Source organism: Camelus ferus, chromosome 15 (assembly GCF_009834535.1).
Source record: "Camelus ferus isolate YT-003-E chromosome 15, BCGSAC_Cfer_1.0, whole genome shotgun sequence".
Taxonomy (NCBI): domain Eukaryota; kingdom Metazoa; phylum Chordata; class Mammalia; order Artiodactyla; family Camelidae; genus Camelus; species Camelus ferus.
In genome coordinates this window covers 25594019-25611267 of record NC_045710.1, presented here as the reverse complement: position 1 = coordinate 25611267, position 17249 = coordinate 25594019, and the positions used below count along the sequence as shown (strand labels likewise).

The window sequence follows — 17249 nt, the reverse complement described above, 5'->3', positions numbered from 1 at the left end:
AAAGTCATAATGGTTCCCACATCAAAACGCCCTCGGCCGGTTCTTAGACAATGTCTTCGTAGACTGACACAGTTTGGAATTTTGGGGTGCACACGTGTAGGATGTGTAAACGTGTGAATTTTGGGGTGAGCACACGTGTAGGGTGTGTGAACGTGTGTCCCAGTTAATTTAGTTGTGAGGATGGGATCATTGTGAAGGCATTAGGTGGAAGGATGACCTTTACTTTGGAAGTTTAAGAAAAAGTGGTTATCTCCTGAAAACTTTGGGGAGAATCTGAGCCACCCGTACCTACAGATGTTAGCCAGCAGGGAAGCCCCGTGGAGACGGTCAGCGTTCAGATATGCTTTCCTTGTAAGAGCTATTGGAGGTGTAATAATGATAGGAATGAGAATTCGTGTACTAGTAGTTGTGTTAATAAGGATGGTAATGCTTCCGTAGCATACATTATGTGCCAGGCAGTGTTTTAAGTCCTTTACATCTGAATTAGTAACTTAATACTCACAACAAACCTTTGTGTGACACATCTAATGATTATTCTCATTTTACAGATGAGGAACAGGGTGCCCTGAGCGGTTAAGTAATGTGCTCAAAGTCCCACTGCCAGGAGGCGGCAGGGCCGGGGTTTACATGCAGGAAGGCTGGTTTGACAGTTAGGCTAGGCCGCCTTGTCTATGTCCGGGGGAAGTAGTTGGGGCCTTTCCCCAGGATGCTCTGGAGAGAGCTTGCGCTGGCAGCCACTGGGAGACGGCAGTGTTCCTTGTGAGAGCATCTGGACCTGGGTGGTCTGGGTGTTTTTAAACCGCTGCTAACAGGAGCTGTGTTTTCTGTTTTGTCTTTGCTTGGAGATCAAATTGTCAGAGATTCTCTTTAGGGTGAGGCTACATTGCCCAGGTTCCTCCGGAGTATCAGGAGCAGGCAGCCTGCCAGGCAGCTTGTTTCATGGAAGTCTGTTCTTCATTTTGGTTTTTTCCTTAAGTTTCCAAGAAGGTTGACAGATTGCTCCTTGGAGAGTGTATAGCTAACTCTTCATTTACCTGAAAATGTCTCCAGCTCATGAGGGCTGCAGCCCCGGGTCTTCCTGTTCCCCTGAGCTCAGAGAAGTGCGTGTTGTGGTAACCCGCTTGCCAGTATTTGTGGTGACAAAACTGAGGCTGTGTGTAAATAACCCAGTTCCCTCATTCCTGCCTCCACCATTTGGAAATTTTAAACCAGGGAAATAGTGCTGAGGTAGCTGAGGTAGTCTTACCTGATTAAGGACATATTCACCTATAACAGATTCTTGAACATTTGCAGTTTGTGGTCTCTTATCCAGAAAATAATCAGTTCGCATGACTTGGTTATACCACATAATTAATATTAAAGTTACAATGATTGAAATGCCCTGAATTTGAAATTGTTGCCTTTTCTTTCTCATTTTGCAGTTCTTCGTGCCATGAAAGAGGACAGTGAAAAAGTTCCGAGCTTGTTAACTGATTATATACTGAAAGGTGAGCTTTAGAATAGTGTGTGTGCAATAGTTGGGAAGTTTTGATTAGTCGATAAATGCATCGTCTTGCTAATAGATTAAAAAGTAACTGCCATGTGCACAATTTTTATTCCTCTTATTTTGCAGGGTGAGGATAGATAACGTGACTTAGACTCCCAACATTATAAAGCGTGGTTATATACAATGTTATTTTTATTTGAGGTCCTGGGCTGGAAGTAATTTCCAGAGCTAGATTACAAAGATTGAGGAAGGCAGTCGAAGAAGTAGTATGGAGATACTGCTGTAATGATGTGAGTCTCAGGTGTGGACACTGGGAGGGCTTGGGAAAGGTGGCCTCTGCCACCCAGGGGACAAGAGAAGGAGAAGGGTGGATGAAGGAGGGGACAGTCAAATCAGTGAACAATCCCAGAGGGACTATGATCAGGACTAGGGTAAGGGACTGGGAGGGGAGGGAGAAAAGGAAAAAGGACGGACTTTCCATGAAGCCAGGGCAGTGGCAAAATGGGCTGTAAATCTTAGGAGCAAGATCAAGATCGCACAGGCTGGGAGTAGTGATGAAGCAGAGCATTTGAGACTTTAATGAGATCACTTCCTTTGCCGAGGAAAGAACAAAATTTGGATGATAAAAGAGGGACTGAATAATACACGCAAAACTTATAGTTTTCAATGAAATTATTTCTTAAGAAGTGGCAGTTTTTAAGGCGACAAATTTTCAAAGCATCCAAAAACGCATCGTGTAGAGTTTGATACAGGTTTGAGGGCAGACCTCTGGGAACACGCGTGTTCTTGGGTTCTCTTTTCTCCATCAGGAGTTGCTAGCTGGACGGAAGGCTGGGATTTCTGAGACGTGAGATAACGCAGGTGGGGGTGAGGGGGTGCTTTTCTTCAGTCATAAATCCGTAGAGGGAATGCTAGTGTAGCCAGGAGCACGAAGGGAATAGTACTAAGGCTCACCTGCAAGAGACCTGACGGGGAGCCAACCACGGGGAGGCTGATGCAGAGAAGGCTAAACTAACAGTACTGTTTTTTTAATAAGCTGTGTTTTTCTGTTGGAGAGCTTTTTCTCCCTATTGCATTATGAAATTAAAAAACAAAAACAAAAAACAAACAACGAACCAAAGAAACCAGAGTTGACATCTTTGTTTGCTTTTGTGTTGTGCTAGCTTTGGTATGAAAGCTGGATTGTTCTGAGGTTTGTTCTTTCTAGATGTGACTCAGGAATGAGATGCACATAAAGAACATGTCTTCATTTTTGATTATGGTGGGTCCCCAGCGCACTGGCATGAGGGCCAGAGATAGTAGAAGCTTCGAAGCATTCGCTAGCTGTTGTATCACTGGGCTGTGTGGAAGCATTTTATGACCCAGAGAACGGAGTGCTCCAGGGGGAAGTGAATTTTACTTTTCTCCCTGAAAACCTGGGACTATCACTGGCCCTGCACCACGTGCCCCGAGGAGGCAGCGCTCCCCCAGCTCGGCTCCCGCCTTCCAGCCCCCGTTCAGCTAGACCGTCCTTGCTGCTGGCGAGTTGCTTGTGTGCACGTGGCGTGGTTTCGTCTTGCTTTGTGTCTTGAGGGCTGGGTGGAAAAGAAGCTGGGGTCCAGACTGAAGGGTGACTCTGGAGCCTGAGGAAACCAAGAGGGGAGTGTAACGCTCTGAGGTGTGGACATGCGTGGGAAGGTGAGGATGGAGGGCAATTTGCATTGCTCTTTTCCACCCATCCTGGAAACCCACAGCCCTTAGCTGTTTCTCTTCCTCGGGGCCAGCAGAACACTCTGCCTGGGAAGACGGCACTGCTGGAGGGAGAGCTCCGCTCCTCTCTCGATGGGGCTCTCTCCTTACTGTTTTTAAGGCCAGTGACGATGGCTCAGCTGCAAAAATGTACCACCTTAATTTTAATGGGAAGGTGAGAAGTGAAGGAAGGAAGAAAAGTGGCCTCATTTGGCCAGAGAAAGATGGGACGGATGATGTAGGTTCCTTAAGCTTCTCTTTCTCGCACCTCCTGCTTCATTGCCCTAGAGAGCCCCTGGCCAGCCTGGCCCTACAGCGGCCACACCAAAGGCCAGGAGTGCGTCTCTGGTTGCTGCTCTGTGGATCCCAGAAGGGAAGGAAACCCTTCCTTTGACTTCACCAGGGAAGCTGTTGGCTGTGTTACGAGCCTCGTGGTACAGGGCTGATGACATGGGCTTGTATCTCTAAGCGACATAGCGACCCTAAGAGACATGGCCTTTTGGTATCTCATTTCTGGGCAATTCTAATAACGTGTGTCTTGAGAGAACTTTTCATTGCTGGATATAGCCTTTTAAACCCTTAACAAAATTGCTACTGTAGATCCTTGCATTAATATTTAGTTCTCATTACTTCATGGGGTTTTTATATACATGTGAAATGTATATAAAATGTATTTGCGTGTATGTATATATATATATCATGTGTAAATGCATACAAAATAGACATTTCTATTTACAGGTTCTCTTTTTCTTCCTCTAGTTCTGTGTCCTACATAGGGCAGCATCAAGAACAGCTTTATCTTTCGTGGACTACAAGCTAGACTTCCTGTAGCATTACTCTGAAAGCTGGCTTCCATTACCTTCCTGCTGTGGGACACTCAGGACACCTGAACTTGGGTTTGTGATTCAGTATTACTAGATCATGCCTTCTCCAAGTCTTTATATTAAACCAAGAGAAACATGGCACTATTTTGAATTCTAGATATGGGTTTTTTTGTTAAGTACTAACAATTATAAACTCTTCTACAGCTTTGTAGGGTAAGGGGGAGCAATGTTAATCATGCATGTGCAGTTATATTTTTCATTAACTGGCAGTATGCGCACTAGAGTTTTTATGGCTTTCTAGATCTAAACTGCACTCACTCAAGAACCAGATTAAAGCACTGAGAGATTTATACTATAGCTATTCTTCAGTGATGGCAAGAACCAACACTGATTTTTATAAGAGAATTGTCAGTATAAATATTACCTACCAGTATTGTCCAGAGAGACAGAAACTTAAAACTCGGGCTGTTCTTGGAAGAAAGGAAACCAGAAAACACATTGTTTTGGCTCAATACTTAGTAAACATTGACACAGTTGGAGATGACTGATTTCGACTGAGGTTGCTGTGTGGTTCACAAATCTTAACCATTAAGATGCCATTCACTTTTAGAATCTTATATTGTTTGAGAGGTTTAAATATTTCATTTCACTTGTCTGTGAAGTGTCCTTTGAAAGGAGTTTATATCCTTTGAGGTGCTTAAGAAATTGTATGCTGCAGCATCTCCCATTTCCTGTTACTGTGATACATTCTATTCATGCCTGTGTGTTTTCCTGAAGTACTAATTCTAGAAACAGCTACTCATGGATACATCACTAGTCATGAAACACTTGCCAGTTCCAATCAAGTCAATGCCATCTAATAAATGTTGAAAAAAAAAAGGTAATAAATGCTTGAGAGCTTTATTTTTCTTTTCAAGTTTTTGGTGTTTTGATGTTTGATTATGGTGCTGGGTTCCTCCCTTTACTGTTCCACGCATTGTCTGTCCATCACTAGGGTGTGGGCTGGTGAAATCTTGAGTAGCCTTGTAATGCTAAGCATGGGCGGGAGAGACTTTTTCCAGATCGTGCTAAGCTGGTGTGGGATGCTGCTGGGGTCCTGTTTTTTCTGGGTCTGAGAGACATTCCCAACAGCCTCGTCTCATTGACAACATAAGTGTAAGTGTAATTCGAGTCTGTATAGAATGTGCTATCAGGGGCTTTAAAAATTCCACGTAAACCTCTGCAGGCGTACGGAGCCGTCCACGTTCCTCACTCTGCTCAGGAACTGGGACACCGGGGCTGCAAAGGCGCTGGCTCAGTTTGGAGTTCAATCTTGGCGTTTCAGCCATTCTCTAGGGATCTGGGGAACTTGACCTGGTTCCTCCTTTTGCTAAGTGTCTTACTCTATAGTGAACTTACTTGCCGCTTGCCCTTGAATTGTTGAAGATGGGTATTTATACAGTAATATTAATATTAATAATTTAACCTGCATTTGTAAAAACTGTCTTACATGAAAGAAACATACTTTAGAGGCATATGAAAGTCAGAAAAGATGTTTTTTGAAACTCAACAGTGCTGTTCATAGTTCTTAAAGTTGATGTATCTGAAGTGGATGAAAAAATATTTTTTCCTACCAACTCAACTCCAAGTCCCCTTTTGATGATGTTCCTGGATTTTGCTTGGTAAACTCTTTCTTCTTCAGCAGGAAAACCCTAGGGCTTTCCCACCACAACCCTTCTCCTACACAAGGAATGAGTTTGACACAGTGACAGGATGAGCACGTTTCTGACTTCTGACCAGCGACAGGTAGGTTTAAGTTTCCCTCACAGCAAGCATCCCTGTGCCACATGTTTGAGGGTAGGAATGAGGGGCTCGGGGGCACTGTTTTTTTTTACAAGGATTCCTTGGGAAAAGCCTGCCTTCTGAGAGAAGCACTAGGGCTGCTTGTGACAGCTGGAGGTTCATAGAACTGACAATGTTGACGAGGATGAGTCATTTCTTAGACATGGAATCCTTTTCAAGGTGACATTGGATGATTTAGATTCAAAGTGTTTATTTGCTGCCAAGAACCAAATTGCAGGTAATCCTCTTACAGCCTTGTTTTTTTTTTTGAAGAAAACAAAACATCCTGTAGAACTCCAGTGCACTCCAAGTGCCATAGGTCTATTTTATTCTTCAGGAAATTATACTTTTTCTTTTACAAGAGCACAACAGGAACCAAAGTAAAAGAGTAACAGATACAGCACTCAGGATAAATCTTATCTTTAAAATAATAATAAAAAATTTACACCTTGTCCTACAATCCTGTTAGTATTTTCATAATATGGCCATGATTGAAAAACAAAAAAGCAAGCATTTACAATTTTTTTATAGACTTTTTATGCCAGGAATGGATTAATTGTCAACCAAAAATTATACTAATCAGGCTGATGTAAATCTATTTTGGTAACATCATATTAACAAATTTTGGAAATAGATAAAAATATTGCCCCTTGATAATAAATCTTTTTTTCTTTGATGCAAACAGCTAGAACACCTTTTTCTTTTCCTTTTTTTGATATTCTAAGACAAAAAAATGGTTAATCTTCAGATTAATAAATTAGGTCATTATAATAATAAATTAATTTTTTTTAAAGTTCAGCAACCTCTGTCCAAGTATTTACAACAATACTTGAAAGTTCCTTTACAAAACAGAACACATTTTCTTTTCACATTAAGCATACTGGGGTATCTGTGTCTTTCACAAGCATTTTTAAAAGAAAAATCAATGCAACAAATGGGTAATTAGTATAAAAGTGCTAAGAGCTGTTTGAAAAGTTAACACTATAGTATACAGTCAGTTATATCTGAGGCAAACTACAAACTTCCAGCTTATTATGGACAATATTCCAGTAGTTGTTTCAAACAGTTGTTTGAAAAAAAAAAAATCCAGGAGCTGATTAGTGATGCAGAAATACTGCCATCAATGTCTCTGGCCAGTGAGCGAATTGAAAACCAACTGAAAGCAAATCCAAATGAAGATTTTAATAAAGGAATACCTTCTCCATAGCAGATGCGATGCTGACTGCCCAAGGCATATGCCTACACCCACACACACACTCACACATCTCTCATCCTAATTAAACTGCAGGTAGAATGAGATTTTGTTATTCAAAAATTTGTAAGTGATCAAAAGCATTGATATGGAATGCTTGTCTGTTCTGGTTAAAAATCTCATAAAAATACATTCAACAGGAAAACATAAATTGTATGTGTATAAATATATATGTATATATATATTATATACACATGCACACAAATACTTTGTTTTTCTGAAGCATAAGATAGTTACATAAATATTCCTATAATTGCTAAAGTTTAAAGAGGCATAATTTTTTTTGAGCTTCAACAAAGGTGCTTGAATAATATACAATTAAAATGAAGTAGTTTCTATTTTGTAGGATCAGTATATAATAAGGAAAAAAAAAAATCCCCAGTCTTTTTTTTTTAAAGTTTCTTCTTAAGCTAGAGCTTCAACGAAAACTATGAACAACCAACGAGAGAACAGAACGAAGCAACAGCAAACAAGGAAGCATAGCCCCTGGGAATGCCTGGTGCCCTTCACCCCCTCCTCCTTCCTGCCACGTTGCTGTAAGGAAAGCTCCAGTGCTCACATCAAGAAATGAAATGACTCGGGTCTTGGGTTCACTGGCTGACTCTGCTAAGAACTGGCTGATTGGCTTGGAAGAAAAAGAAAGCAGCAAAAAGTGTAACTGTATATATATCCTTAATCACCCGCTTTAGAGAAACATCGCTACCCCACTTCTCTTGCTTCCTCACCGCCTACCGCAGCTGCGACTGTCTGGAAAAGAAACGCGTGGCTCTAGGCCTGGGGTGGCTGTCAGAGGCTCGGATGCGCTCGTCTGCTCGGCTAAGGTAATGGCAGCTGGATCTCAAGGCCTCTCTTTGTTTTCCTGCTCGTTCAGGCCCGAGCATTGCAGTGACCAGTGCAGTCTCTGAGCAACAGGCAAAGAAAAATCCTCCGGGCCACGGGACTACTTTTATTTGACCGTATTTCTCCCCGAGCCAAGCTGACCAATTTGTCTTCCTAACACCGCCCTCCCACCCATTTTCCCCCAACCAAACTCACTGAGCCCGCCCCCAAATATCTCTACAGCTATATTACAAGCAAATATATCCTTAGCAACTTTTTAAACCTTTGGTTCTAAGAAAACACTTGGTCAGTTATCTTGAGGAAGGGTGGAAATGCTTGTTCTGCACACTGCTGGCGACAGCCCATCCCAGGGAGTTCTCAGCGCTGTACAGCTAGTCACAATCCAATACCATCCACTAAGCAAGTGCACAAATTCTAGTTTACCGTTAAGAGCAGATTTAGTCGTTTTCTGTCTTTCAAAACCTCATCCAGGTTGCCTATCTTCACACTGTTTGGTAGAAATTGTCTGCCTGTAGGTGGTTCTGTTTCTGCATGCTGTAGAAGCCACTGAATCTCGCGTCTGGCTCCGCCATTCTCAGCATCCTCTGGGAACTGTCCACCTGGACTCGGGTTCCTTTCTTGCAGTCCACAGATACCAGCTGATTATTTAAGGAAGAAGGCTATTCACAGGAGGAAGAAGAAAACCACAAAGAATTAGCTGCTTTACGTACCTTAAATCAACAGATATTTAGTACCTCCTTCAAGTGAGACAACAGCTTCACAGCACGTGGACGGGGTAGACTACGTGGGGCTTACATCCTGTTCTCGCAATCAACGGTACTTCTCATGAGAAATACTGACAAACTGTGTTTAAAGGTTAAATGTCAATACATTAATTAGGTCAAACCAGGAAGGGATGAAGAACCTGAGAAAATATGGAAGTGACAATTATTTTCAAGTCCTTGAAGTGTATATAGACCAGTGTGCATAAGAGGGTTGAAGGATGAGAGGAAAAAGTACCAGATGGGCAGATTTTAAGATAAACTGACAAGTCTGAATCACTCAGGCTATAAAGCCAGCATCCCAGGGTGGCCAGCCCGTCTCCCACACACCAGGAGTGGCTTTCCTTCAGTTCTGCATGGTGGGGACTGTGTCCTGACCTCATCTGTGCCCAGCCCAGAGGCAAGATCACCTTCTGACAGGAATTTTATGTGAAGTTACCTGAATGATAAATTGGCTGTTTTAAATTCTTAAGGTTATATGATTTTTTTTCTGTAGTAAAAACCAAACTGCAAAAGGTAGAATTAGTGTTGGAAAGAATTGTGATTTAATTTCCCTCACGAAAATGAATTCTTTTAAAATAGGCAGATTGAGGCCCTCTGAATGTATCGACAACAAATATGTATTCTTTCCCTCTCAGTATGAACCTGCCTCTCTCCACCTTGTCTGGAATTACCGTGCACAATCTCTTCATCTCGGGCTGCCTTTCCCCTTTCTGCTTGCCTCTATCACGTCTTCCTGTTCTTTGGACTTTTGTACAATCCTCATGGCTGCTAGCCCTCCTCGTGGCCTCTCCTGATGTCTCCCTACCCTTGTGATTTTTTCCCTCTCTCTCAATTCTAGGGTGACAACTGAGTGAGAAATACCAAGTTTTAATTTTTAATATAAACAATGACTTAGAAATTACCCCAAGAGCATTTACTTATTAGAAAACTTTAAGTCTAGGAAACTGGATCTGTGAAAGGTCAGGATTCATTAATCAGTGGCTGATGAAGAATTCATCCAGTAATTGATCCAGCCCTGGGCACCTACTGTGCATCTGATCAGCACCGCCGGATGTGCATTTGAGGCTATGAAGAGCGACTGGCTGAAAGGGCAGACATCAAGCAATGGAAGGAGATCTAATAAGCACGCAAGCTCTCCTGGTTTGATCGTTCAAGAGGCTGAACCTGTGTCAGGACAATACCTTAGTTGGTGTTCGATACCAGCAAAGCAGTGGTATCCACTGTTTCTTCTGATTGATGAGCAGGAATGCTATTATAATGGAGAGGCCTATTATGAGGGGAACCACAACCGAGACAATGGAGTCCAGCGAGGAGTCTTCTCCTGAGTGCTGCCTGTTGTTCTCCCTGTAATCCACCTGCAGGTGACCCACGTCTAGGAGAAAAAAAATTACAAGCATTTACTACCTACACCAGGATTATTTTAATTACATCGCAAATAGAGATCAGCAAATGGTTTTATTTCTTCCGAGTACTTTAAGCTCAAGCATGATTAAAGTCTAATGTGGATCCAAAGAGCTTCTTATGAGAGGACAGAGCTCTTAGGGATGGATGTAAAAAAGGAAATACTAGGTTGAGAAGGTTAACAACCGGGCAGGATGCTGCTGATTCGAGCTAGTGAAGGAAATCCTTACGTAGACTTCAAAAAGTGACTAAAATTAGGCTACTAAAAACATCTGGATTAATGTTAACCTACATGGTCTTTGAAGCAGAAACATGAGCTTAGCTCCCTGCTTACTAGCAAACAGGAGACTAGGACAAAGGACACGCTTCTCCTCCCCAGTGGGACTGAGAAAACTAGGTAGTAGTGCACTAAGAAAAACCAAGCCAGGGGCGAGGCTGGTCTTCTGGCTGATATTCCGGTTTACTGAGCTCTAAGCAGAAGTGCCTTACTTTCCATACACTTGTTGAAAACTCACTCCTATTAGATCATTTTCTTGCCTTAGTTAATACACTGTACCAGGGACATTGTTTTGCTCTTATGAATGAGGTCTTTTTGATCCTTTAAATCATCATTCCTGCAATGAACACTGCAGACAGAGATACAGTTAAATATATACCAGTCAGAAGCACTCTGGAAATTTCCTTATTTTTCTTTTCTTTCAAATAAACCACTGTAGTCAGGTTGTCTAAATGCATCACAGAGCAGGTTAGTGAAAGATAACGGGACACACACAAACAAAAGGACTTGCTTTTAAATTGTTCTGGAAACTCAGCCCGTGAAGTGGCACAGCTTTGTGACAGTAATTCTGTCTGTAGTTTAAAACTCATAGGTTTTTATTCATATGCTTCCCTGTGGCTGTGGGGAGATGGGAAGGAGAGACCCTTCCTAGTCACTTCAGCCAAGTGTAGATGGTCGCACTTTATCAGGATGGAGGGGAAAAAAAAAAGGGAACACTTAGCAGTATCAAGAAAAATGCCAGAGGGACATTTTACTGATGAATTCAGGTTTTAAATACACAATGAATAAAGAGATGAATTTCTTTTTTCCCATGTTCCACATGGTACTGGAAGTGGTATGTCATACAAGAAGATTAAAAAGTAACTTAAGGAAAGCCTTGGGGAAAGGCAAATGACAGTTCAACTGAAGTCTTGTTTATGAAATGTAGTGCTTACATTCTGTTTTGATGCTTTTAAAAGCAGGCCATAAAATTTAGCTTTGAGCTTCCTAGCAGCCAAAAGCAAATATGGAAACAAGCACCATCAATAAGATTCACAATGTCTTGAAGATGAAAACAAATCCGTTGCTGAGAAGCATAGATCTTGTTACTGACAATGAGGAGATTTCTCCTCTGGGTCTTTATAAATGGGATACTATGCAGTGCAGAACCCTCAACGTACTGCAGTAAACAAGGCCACTCTTACAATCAAAGCTCGGCACGCAGAACAGTGTGCGGCGCAGAGCAGTGCAGTATTTACTGACTGAATGACTGTAAACATAATGCTGAAGCACCATTCAGTCAGAGCGATTATACAAGGAGCCAAAACACTGGGTCCAGGAATTTGGCTCTCCAGTCATCTGGCTTGATCCAAGCATAACATTCAAATACCTAGAGTAACAGACCATCAATCTCTCAAGCAGTGATTGCTTTTTCAAAAAAAAAAAAAAAAAAATTGCACAACAATGATTTTGAAAATGTCCTTGGAGTAGACAGGAGGCAGTACAGAGTCACGGCTAAGAGTAAGCTTACACCATTTTGGTCAAGAAGCCTACTTTTATAGAGAAGGCAAGATTGACAGGGAGCTGGCCTTGCTTTACCACCTAGCTGCTGAGACACAAAATAACATCTCCATTATACACAACTGAAAGAAGAGCAAGAAAAATAGCATGGGCTAGACCTGATGAGTGGAAAAATCAACACATTATTTCTAAACTGAACTCCTCCCGGAGTGAAACGATCTGGAAGTAGAGGGTAGCCTATGCATCAATGCTTAGTGCAGAATCCACAGGGACAAGTGAATGATGTATTATTACTCTGCTTATAAAGTTTATTCACATACAAACATTAGAGGGAGAGCTTAGAAATGCCAGACAGCAAATTCTTAGGACTAGGAACATATTTCTTTCCATCATCACTAAATCTCTGAGCATGTAGGGCCAGAAAAAGAGGGGTTTCATCCAGCTACCTGCGGACTTAACTTCATCATCCTGGACTTGTTAAATATGTTATACCTGAGGTCTTTCCTGGAGTGGTTATTTGAATTTAACTTAGGCACACGATTTAAAAAGTTACCCAAAAGAAGGTTTGGGAAAGAGAAAAAAAAAAAAGTAGACAATGTACTAGACAGATCTCAGCTGACCTTGGCACTTACCTCTGGGGAGATGGATAATGTCATTTTCACTTGGTGTGGGCCACAGGGGAACCTCCTTGTCAACCTCTCCACGGTGATTTGTCTTCTCAATGGGTATATTGGTTGGTTCTGGGACATACATTTCTAAAAGAAGGGAACATTGTTTTTCATAAGAGATGAGGGAGGGGCTACTTATTGTTGACTTTTCCTTCCTCAGTCCAAGTAGATGGTGCATTCAGTTCAACACGACACAATACAAACTGTCCTGCGACACGAAAGACCCAGTTTCTGCACTGACATCATTAATGCTAGACAGTCACTAGCTCTACAGGTGTGTGCAAGCTGATGGCACTGGCTGAAATGGAAGAATTTCTTTGACGTTCCATGAGCTAAATATCATAACAGCTGCTCTTTAATCTATGCATATTAAGTCATTTGTATGAAATATGTCACAGGAAGTGAAAAAGTTAATACATCTTCCAGTCTTGATTCATTTCTTAGCCAATTCCCCTCCACTCCTTTCCCCTCCATGGAACTGGATGTGGGGAGACCACATGAGGTGCTGCCTGATGAAGTTTTAACTGTCTGGTTTTTACCACTGGAACCACGGAGACTGGAAACTCGAGTATATGCACCTGTATTATCTAACTTGATCATACACACTTCATCAACGAGATACTACAACATGAAACAAAACTGAGAAGAATGGTATTCCTTTAAGCTCAAATAGTTTTTTCTTCTTTTTTTCCCAAAACCTAAGTTCTAAAGGGACCGGTGAGAAAATCCAGTTATTTTTGGCTCCTACATATATACCTGTATATCCTTATTTAATCTGGCTAACAATAACTAGCCTCTATTTTCAAAATACGACAATGGAAGTCTGCATTAATCATGTACTTCTTCTTGGCCAGGCTCTGCCATATTAACTGATTTTTATAAGAAGGTTACCCAACGTCCATAATACTAAATACTCACAAACAACCGAAATAAAATACATAAAATATAAGTTATACAAGTTACAATAATCCTCTCTGCTCAGAGTGACTGCTGTCTATCCCAAAGTTACCAGCCTCTCAAGAAGCAAACCTTAAGATAAAGTGGAAAGAAGGGAAAAGTGACAGAGGCGAGAACACGTGCCAAGTTTCCACCAGGAGCTGACTGAGTACCTGCCGGAGACGTGAAGTAAACTGCCCAAGATGGTGCCTCTAGGAAGGGGCAGCATGAGCTTTAAATCCAGCTCTGTGATTCCAACGCCCAGGTCTTCCCGCTGCCCCCAAGATTACGGTCACTTCGGCTCCAGTTCCCCAGTCTTCTGCTTTCTTACTTAAATCATAAGGCCTCAGGCATGGCAAGAACTAGACATTCTTAGAGTTTTGAAAGGTTCAGTGGGTCCCTGAAACCTCTAGAATTAAAAAGCAAACTTGCTGAAAACATTTCATTGCTAGAAACAGGCCTGAGTAGAAACCAGCGATGTCAAACTTTTCTATCCTACCTGAATCACCGAGAGGCTTATAAAATGTGCTGACTCCCATGGGTCCTGATTCGGTAGGTCTGGGCTGGGTGGTGCTGGCTGTGTGGCAGGATGGTGTTTAGCTCACCCACTGAGACACCCTGATATGTGGAATGAGTTTCCTGGAGGAATCTGGGAAGAACCCCCCTCACCACCCCTCGATGTCTGTGTGACATCCTTCAGGGCCATGGCCCCCCCCCCAGCCCCGCCCTGCCTGCTCTGGCGCAGCCTCACCCCATCCTGTGCCTATCACAGGGCTGACCTGCTGCTGCCTTCTGCAGCCACGGCCGAAAAGGCTAACATGAGAGCCGTGCCCCAAACCCGTGAGCGTCCGCATCCAAGCAGCAGAGACCTCTGTGGAGGCCCCCGGGGCTGGGGTCAGTTCAGCCCAGCTAAGCGTCTTTCCCAGGGGAGAGAAGTAGCTCTGAAATTCCTGTGCCTCGTACCTGCCTACGAGGAGGTTGCCGTGAAACCCCGCAAACACAGACTTGACAGTGTGGGTTCTCTTCCCAGAGATGCTTAGAAAGGCTCCACTTGGTGAAGGTGAGGGAAGTTGGATGGATCTGCCTAGGATGGAGGAGGATGTCCTACTGGTAGTTACTTAATCACCACTGTTCAACAGATGCTTCCCGAGCACCTCCTATGTGGAAGGCACCAGCTCAAGTTTCAGGGGCTACAGCTGTGAGCAGGACCAGTCCTATCCCACAGGCCGCTCGTGGTGAGTTACTTCTCACATTTGGCAGCTCGGAGCCTGTCCTCTGGATCATTTGCTCCAGTGAACTCGATTCGGCTCTGATTAAAAGCCATCCATGCCTCCTCCTTTATCACAAAATACTCAGAGCTCTAGTTCGGAGCCCTCAAGTCTAAGGGGAGAAGGTCATTTCCCTTTAATGGGAACTTAACAGGGAAGCCGTCTCTGAGCAGTTTTGCCAAAAAGGATAAATCTTTCAGCAAAAAACTGCTTGGAGAAACAAAAAGAAGCGTTAAGTGCTGTGTTTCTACACTGAGACCTAGGCCTCCCATGGCCAGAGATTACATTCATCCCCTGCTCTAAACTATAACCCTTCCGGCACTGACTGCAAGAAACCTTTACAGCTGCCAGCACTGAGATGACCGGGCCAGAGGAGTGACACAAACTTCACCTGGCCAGGCTGCACAGATCACAGGCACTGGGTGACAATTAAAAATGACTCCTGGGGTCAGAGTTGATCTGAACTTCAGAGGAACCTAAGCCGACTTACTGGGGACGTATTTTACATCCAGAGGCACCTGGCCCACTGTAAGAGCCACCCTCCCTAGAATGTCCTTTTCTGGATATGGGGCAGGATGCTTGGGGCTTGCAAGGTGAGGGCACCTTTTTTTGGAGATGGAACCTTAGGTCAACTTAGGACTGGGAATCCCAGATCTTCTACCAACTAACTACCTGCCTGGCTTTGGAAAATGTGCTTAACTTTTCTGAGCCTCAGTTTCTTCTACAAAATGGGACAGATCCTAATCAGCAAACCAGTTTACAGGTCTGGTACTCATATCCAAAGATGGCAGAGGGGGAGAGTGCGCTGTAAGGGTGAGGCTAATCAGAATGTTAGCCGATGTGTGCAGGGGATAAAGCGAAGTAGCTTGAGCCTTCCTGACAGGAAGCGGAAATCTGAAACTCCAGCAAAAGGCCTTGATCAACATCACACAGAGAGCAGATGAGAAAATGGGACAGGAATCCAGGCTTCCTGGCGGGTCACCCTTAATCGAATGTAAAGTGGCAGAGCTTGACTACAAAATTTGCTGAGATAAGATGGAGAAGTGATTCATCAGTAATACATCAGATGCAGAAAAGAGCGTTAACAGAGATTAAATTTCAATCCAACAGTAAATGCTGACTGAGAGGTCACTGGAGAAATCTCTAGTAACAAACAAGGATGAGTGTGAAACCTGCACCCTCTCCTTTATTAAACTCACAAACCGAGGAGAGTGAATCTCCATCTCTATTCCGACCACCATCGGTTGAAGGGCAACACCTACGATGCGGGGTACAGCGGCCCTGGCCTCTGCTCTCCTCCTGGAGTCCCTCCTACACACCACCCTGTTAGTTTCCCGAGCTCCTCCACACTCACTTCATTCATTTGCTCAAACATGAGCCTCCCACACCCTACCAAGGACAACATCTACCTCTTCACTGAACAATTAAGGCCTTAAAAATCTTGACCAAAGTCATCTTTTCTGTCCTTACCTCCTGCTACTAGAACTTTCTACTCCAAGGGCGTTTGGCCTTGACCTTTCTGTCTCAGGGTCTTTGGTCAGATGACCGTCTTCACTGCAATAAAGAGAGCCCACCTGCCCTTCAAGGTCTAGCTCAATCCTGCTTCCGTGAAAGCCTCCGAGACCCCTCTACTCCAAGGAAAATCCAATTGTGAACTTGGCATTCGTGCTCTGCAACTGAGTTGTGTAACTGTTGTCTCCAGTTCACCCCCGCTCCTCTTTCTCTCTAGAAACCACCCTAAGAAGATGCTGTCACCACCACTGGAAGGAAACAGCTCCTGTCAAGACGATCAAGACAACAGTCAGTTTCCGTTTCTCAACAGACGTCACCCAACGGCACTGCCCGCGCCCTCTCTTGGTTTCTTCCCATGGGGCAGGGCTGCTTCTCTGTGTCCTTTGCTAGTTCCCCCTCACCTGCCCACATATCAAAAGTCGGAGGGTCCCTGGGCTTAGTCCTGGGCTTCCTTTTCCATCTCCACTCATTCCTTGCGTGACCTCGTCCGGTCTCAAGGCTTACACAAACCACCTGTGGCTGACAACGTCCAAATTTACAGATCCATTTCCACTCTCTCTCCTGAACTTCAGACTAGATAGATATTTGCTGTCTATTCATTATCTCCATTTCGATATCTGGTGGAGATTTAAAAGTAGAAACATCCCAAACCAAAATGATTCTATCCCAGAGCCACAGCTCCATGTTTGAGTCTAAAACATTACGGTCATCTTTGGCTTCTCTCTTCCTCTCACCCCTCACGTTGGGTTCAAATCCGACGGAGTCCACCCTTATGCAATAGCTGGAACCCGACCACTTCCCCCAAGCTCTGTACCCGCTGCCTGGTCCAACCCACATCAGCGCTTGCCTGGCTCACCAGTCTCTCTGCTTCCTCTCTTTTAAGTCCCGTCCCATCACTGCTCTGCTCAAAACCCTCCAGTGTCTTTCACTCAATAAAAGCCTGCCATCACCCATCAGAGCCTGCGTTTTGGT

The 17249-nt window shown here is 43.5% G+C and overlaps 2 protein-coding genes across 6 annotated transcripts in view; one reads left to right on the top strand and one right to left on the bottom strand.

The window, feature by feature from the left end:
- The window catches only part of FEZ2 (fasciculation and elongation protein zeta 2), a 39318-nt gene extending 34377 nt beyond the window's left edge, over positions 1-4941 (top strand). For both annotated transcript variants that reach the window (XM_032497344.1, XM_032497345.1), the window contains 2 exons: positions 1422-1487; positions 3974-4941. In XM_032497344.1, coding sequence (XP_032353235.1) covers positions 1422-1487; positions 3974-3990 — 83 coding nt within the window. In that variant the 3' untranslated portion in view covers positions 3991-4941. The remainder of the gene's footprint in view (positions 1-1421; positions 1488-3973) is intronic.
- A 1207-nt stretch (positions 4942-6148) lies between these two features.
- CRIM1 (cysteine rich transmembrane BMP regulator 1) overlaps positions 6149-17249 on the bottom strand; it is a 186692-nt gene continuing 175591 nt past the window's right edge. For all 4 annotated transcript variants that reach the window (XM_032497337.1, XM_032497336.1, XM_032497338.1 and 1 more), the window contains 3 exons: positions 12526-12648; positions 9897-10087; positions 6149-8610 (listed from right to left, as the gene is read on the bottom strand). In XM_032497337.1, the coding sequence (XP_032353228.1) occupies positions 8434-8610; positions 9897-10087; positions 12526-12648 (491 nt within the window). In that variant the 3' untranslated portion in view covers positions 6149-8433. The remainder of the gene's footprint in view (positions 8611-9896; positions 10088-12525; positions 12649-17249) is intronic.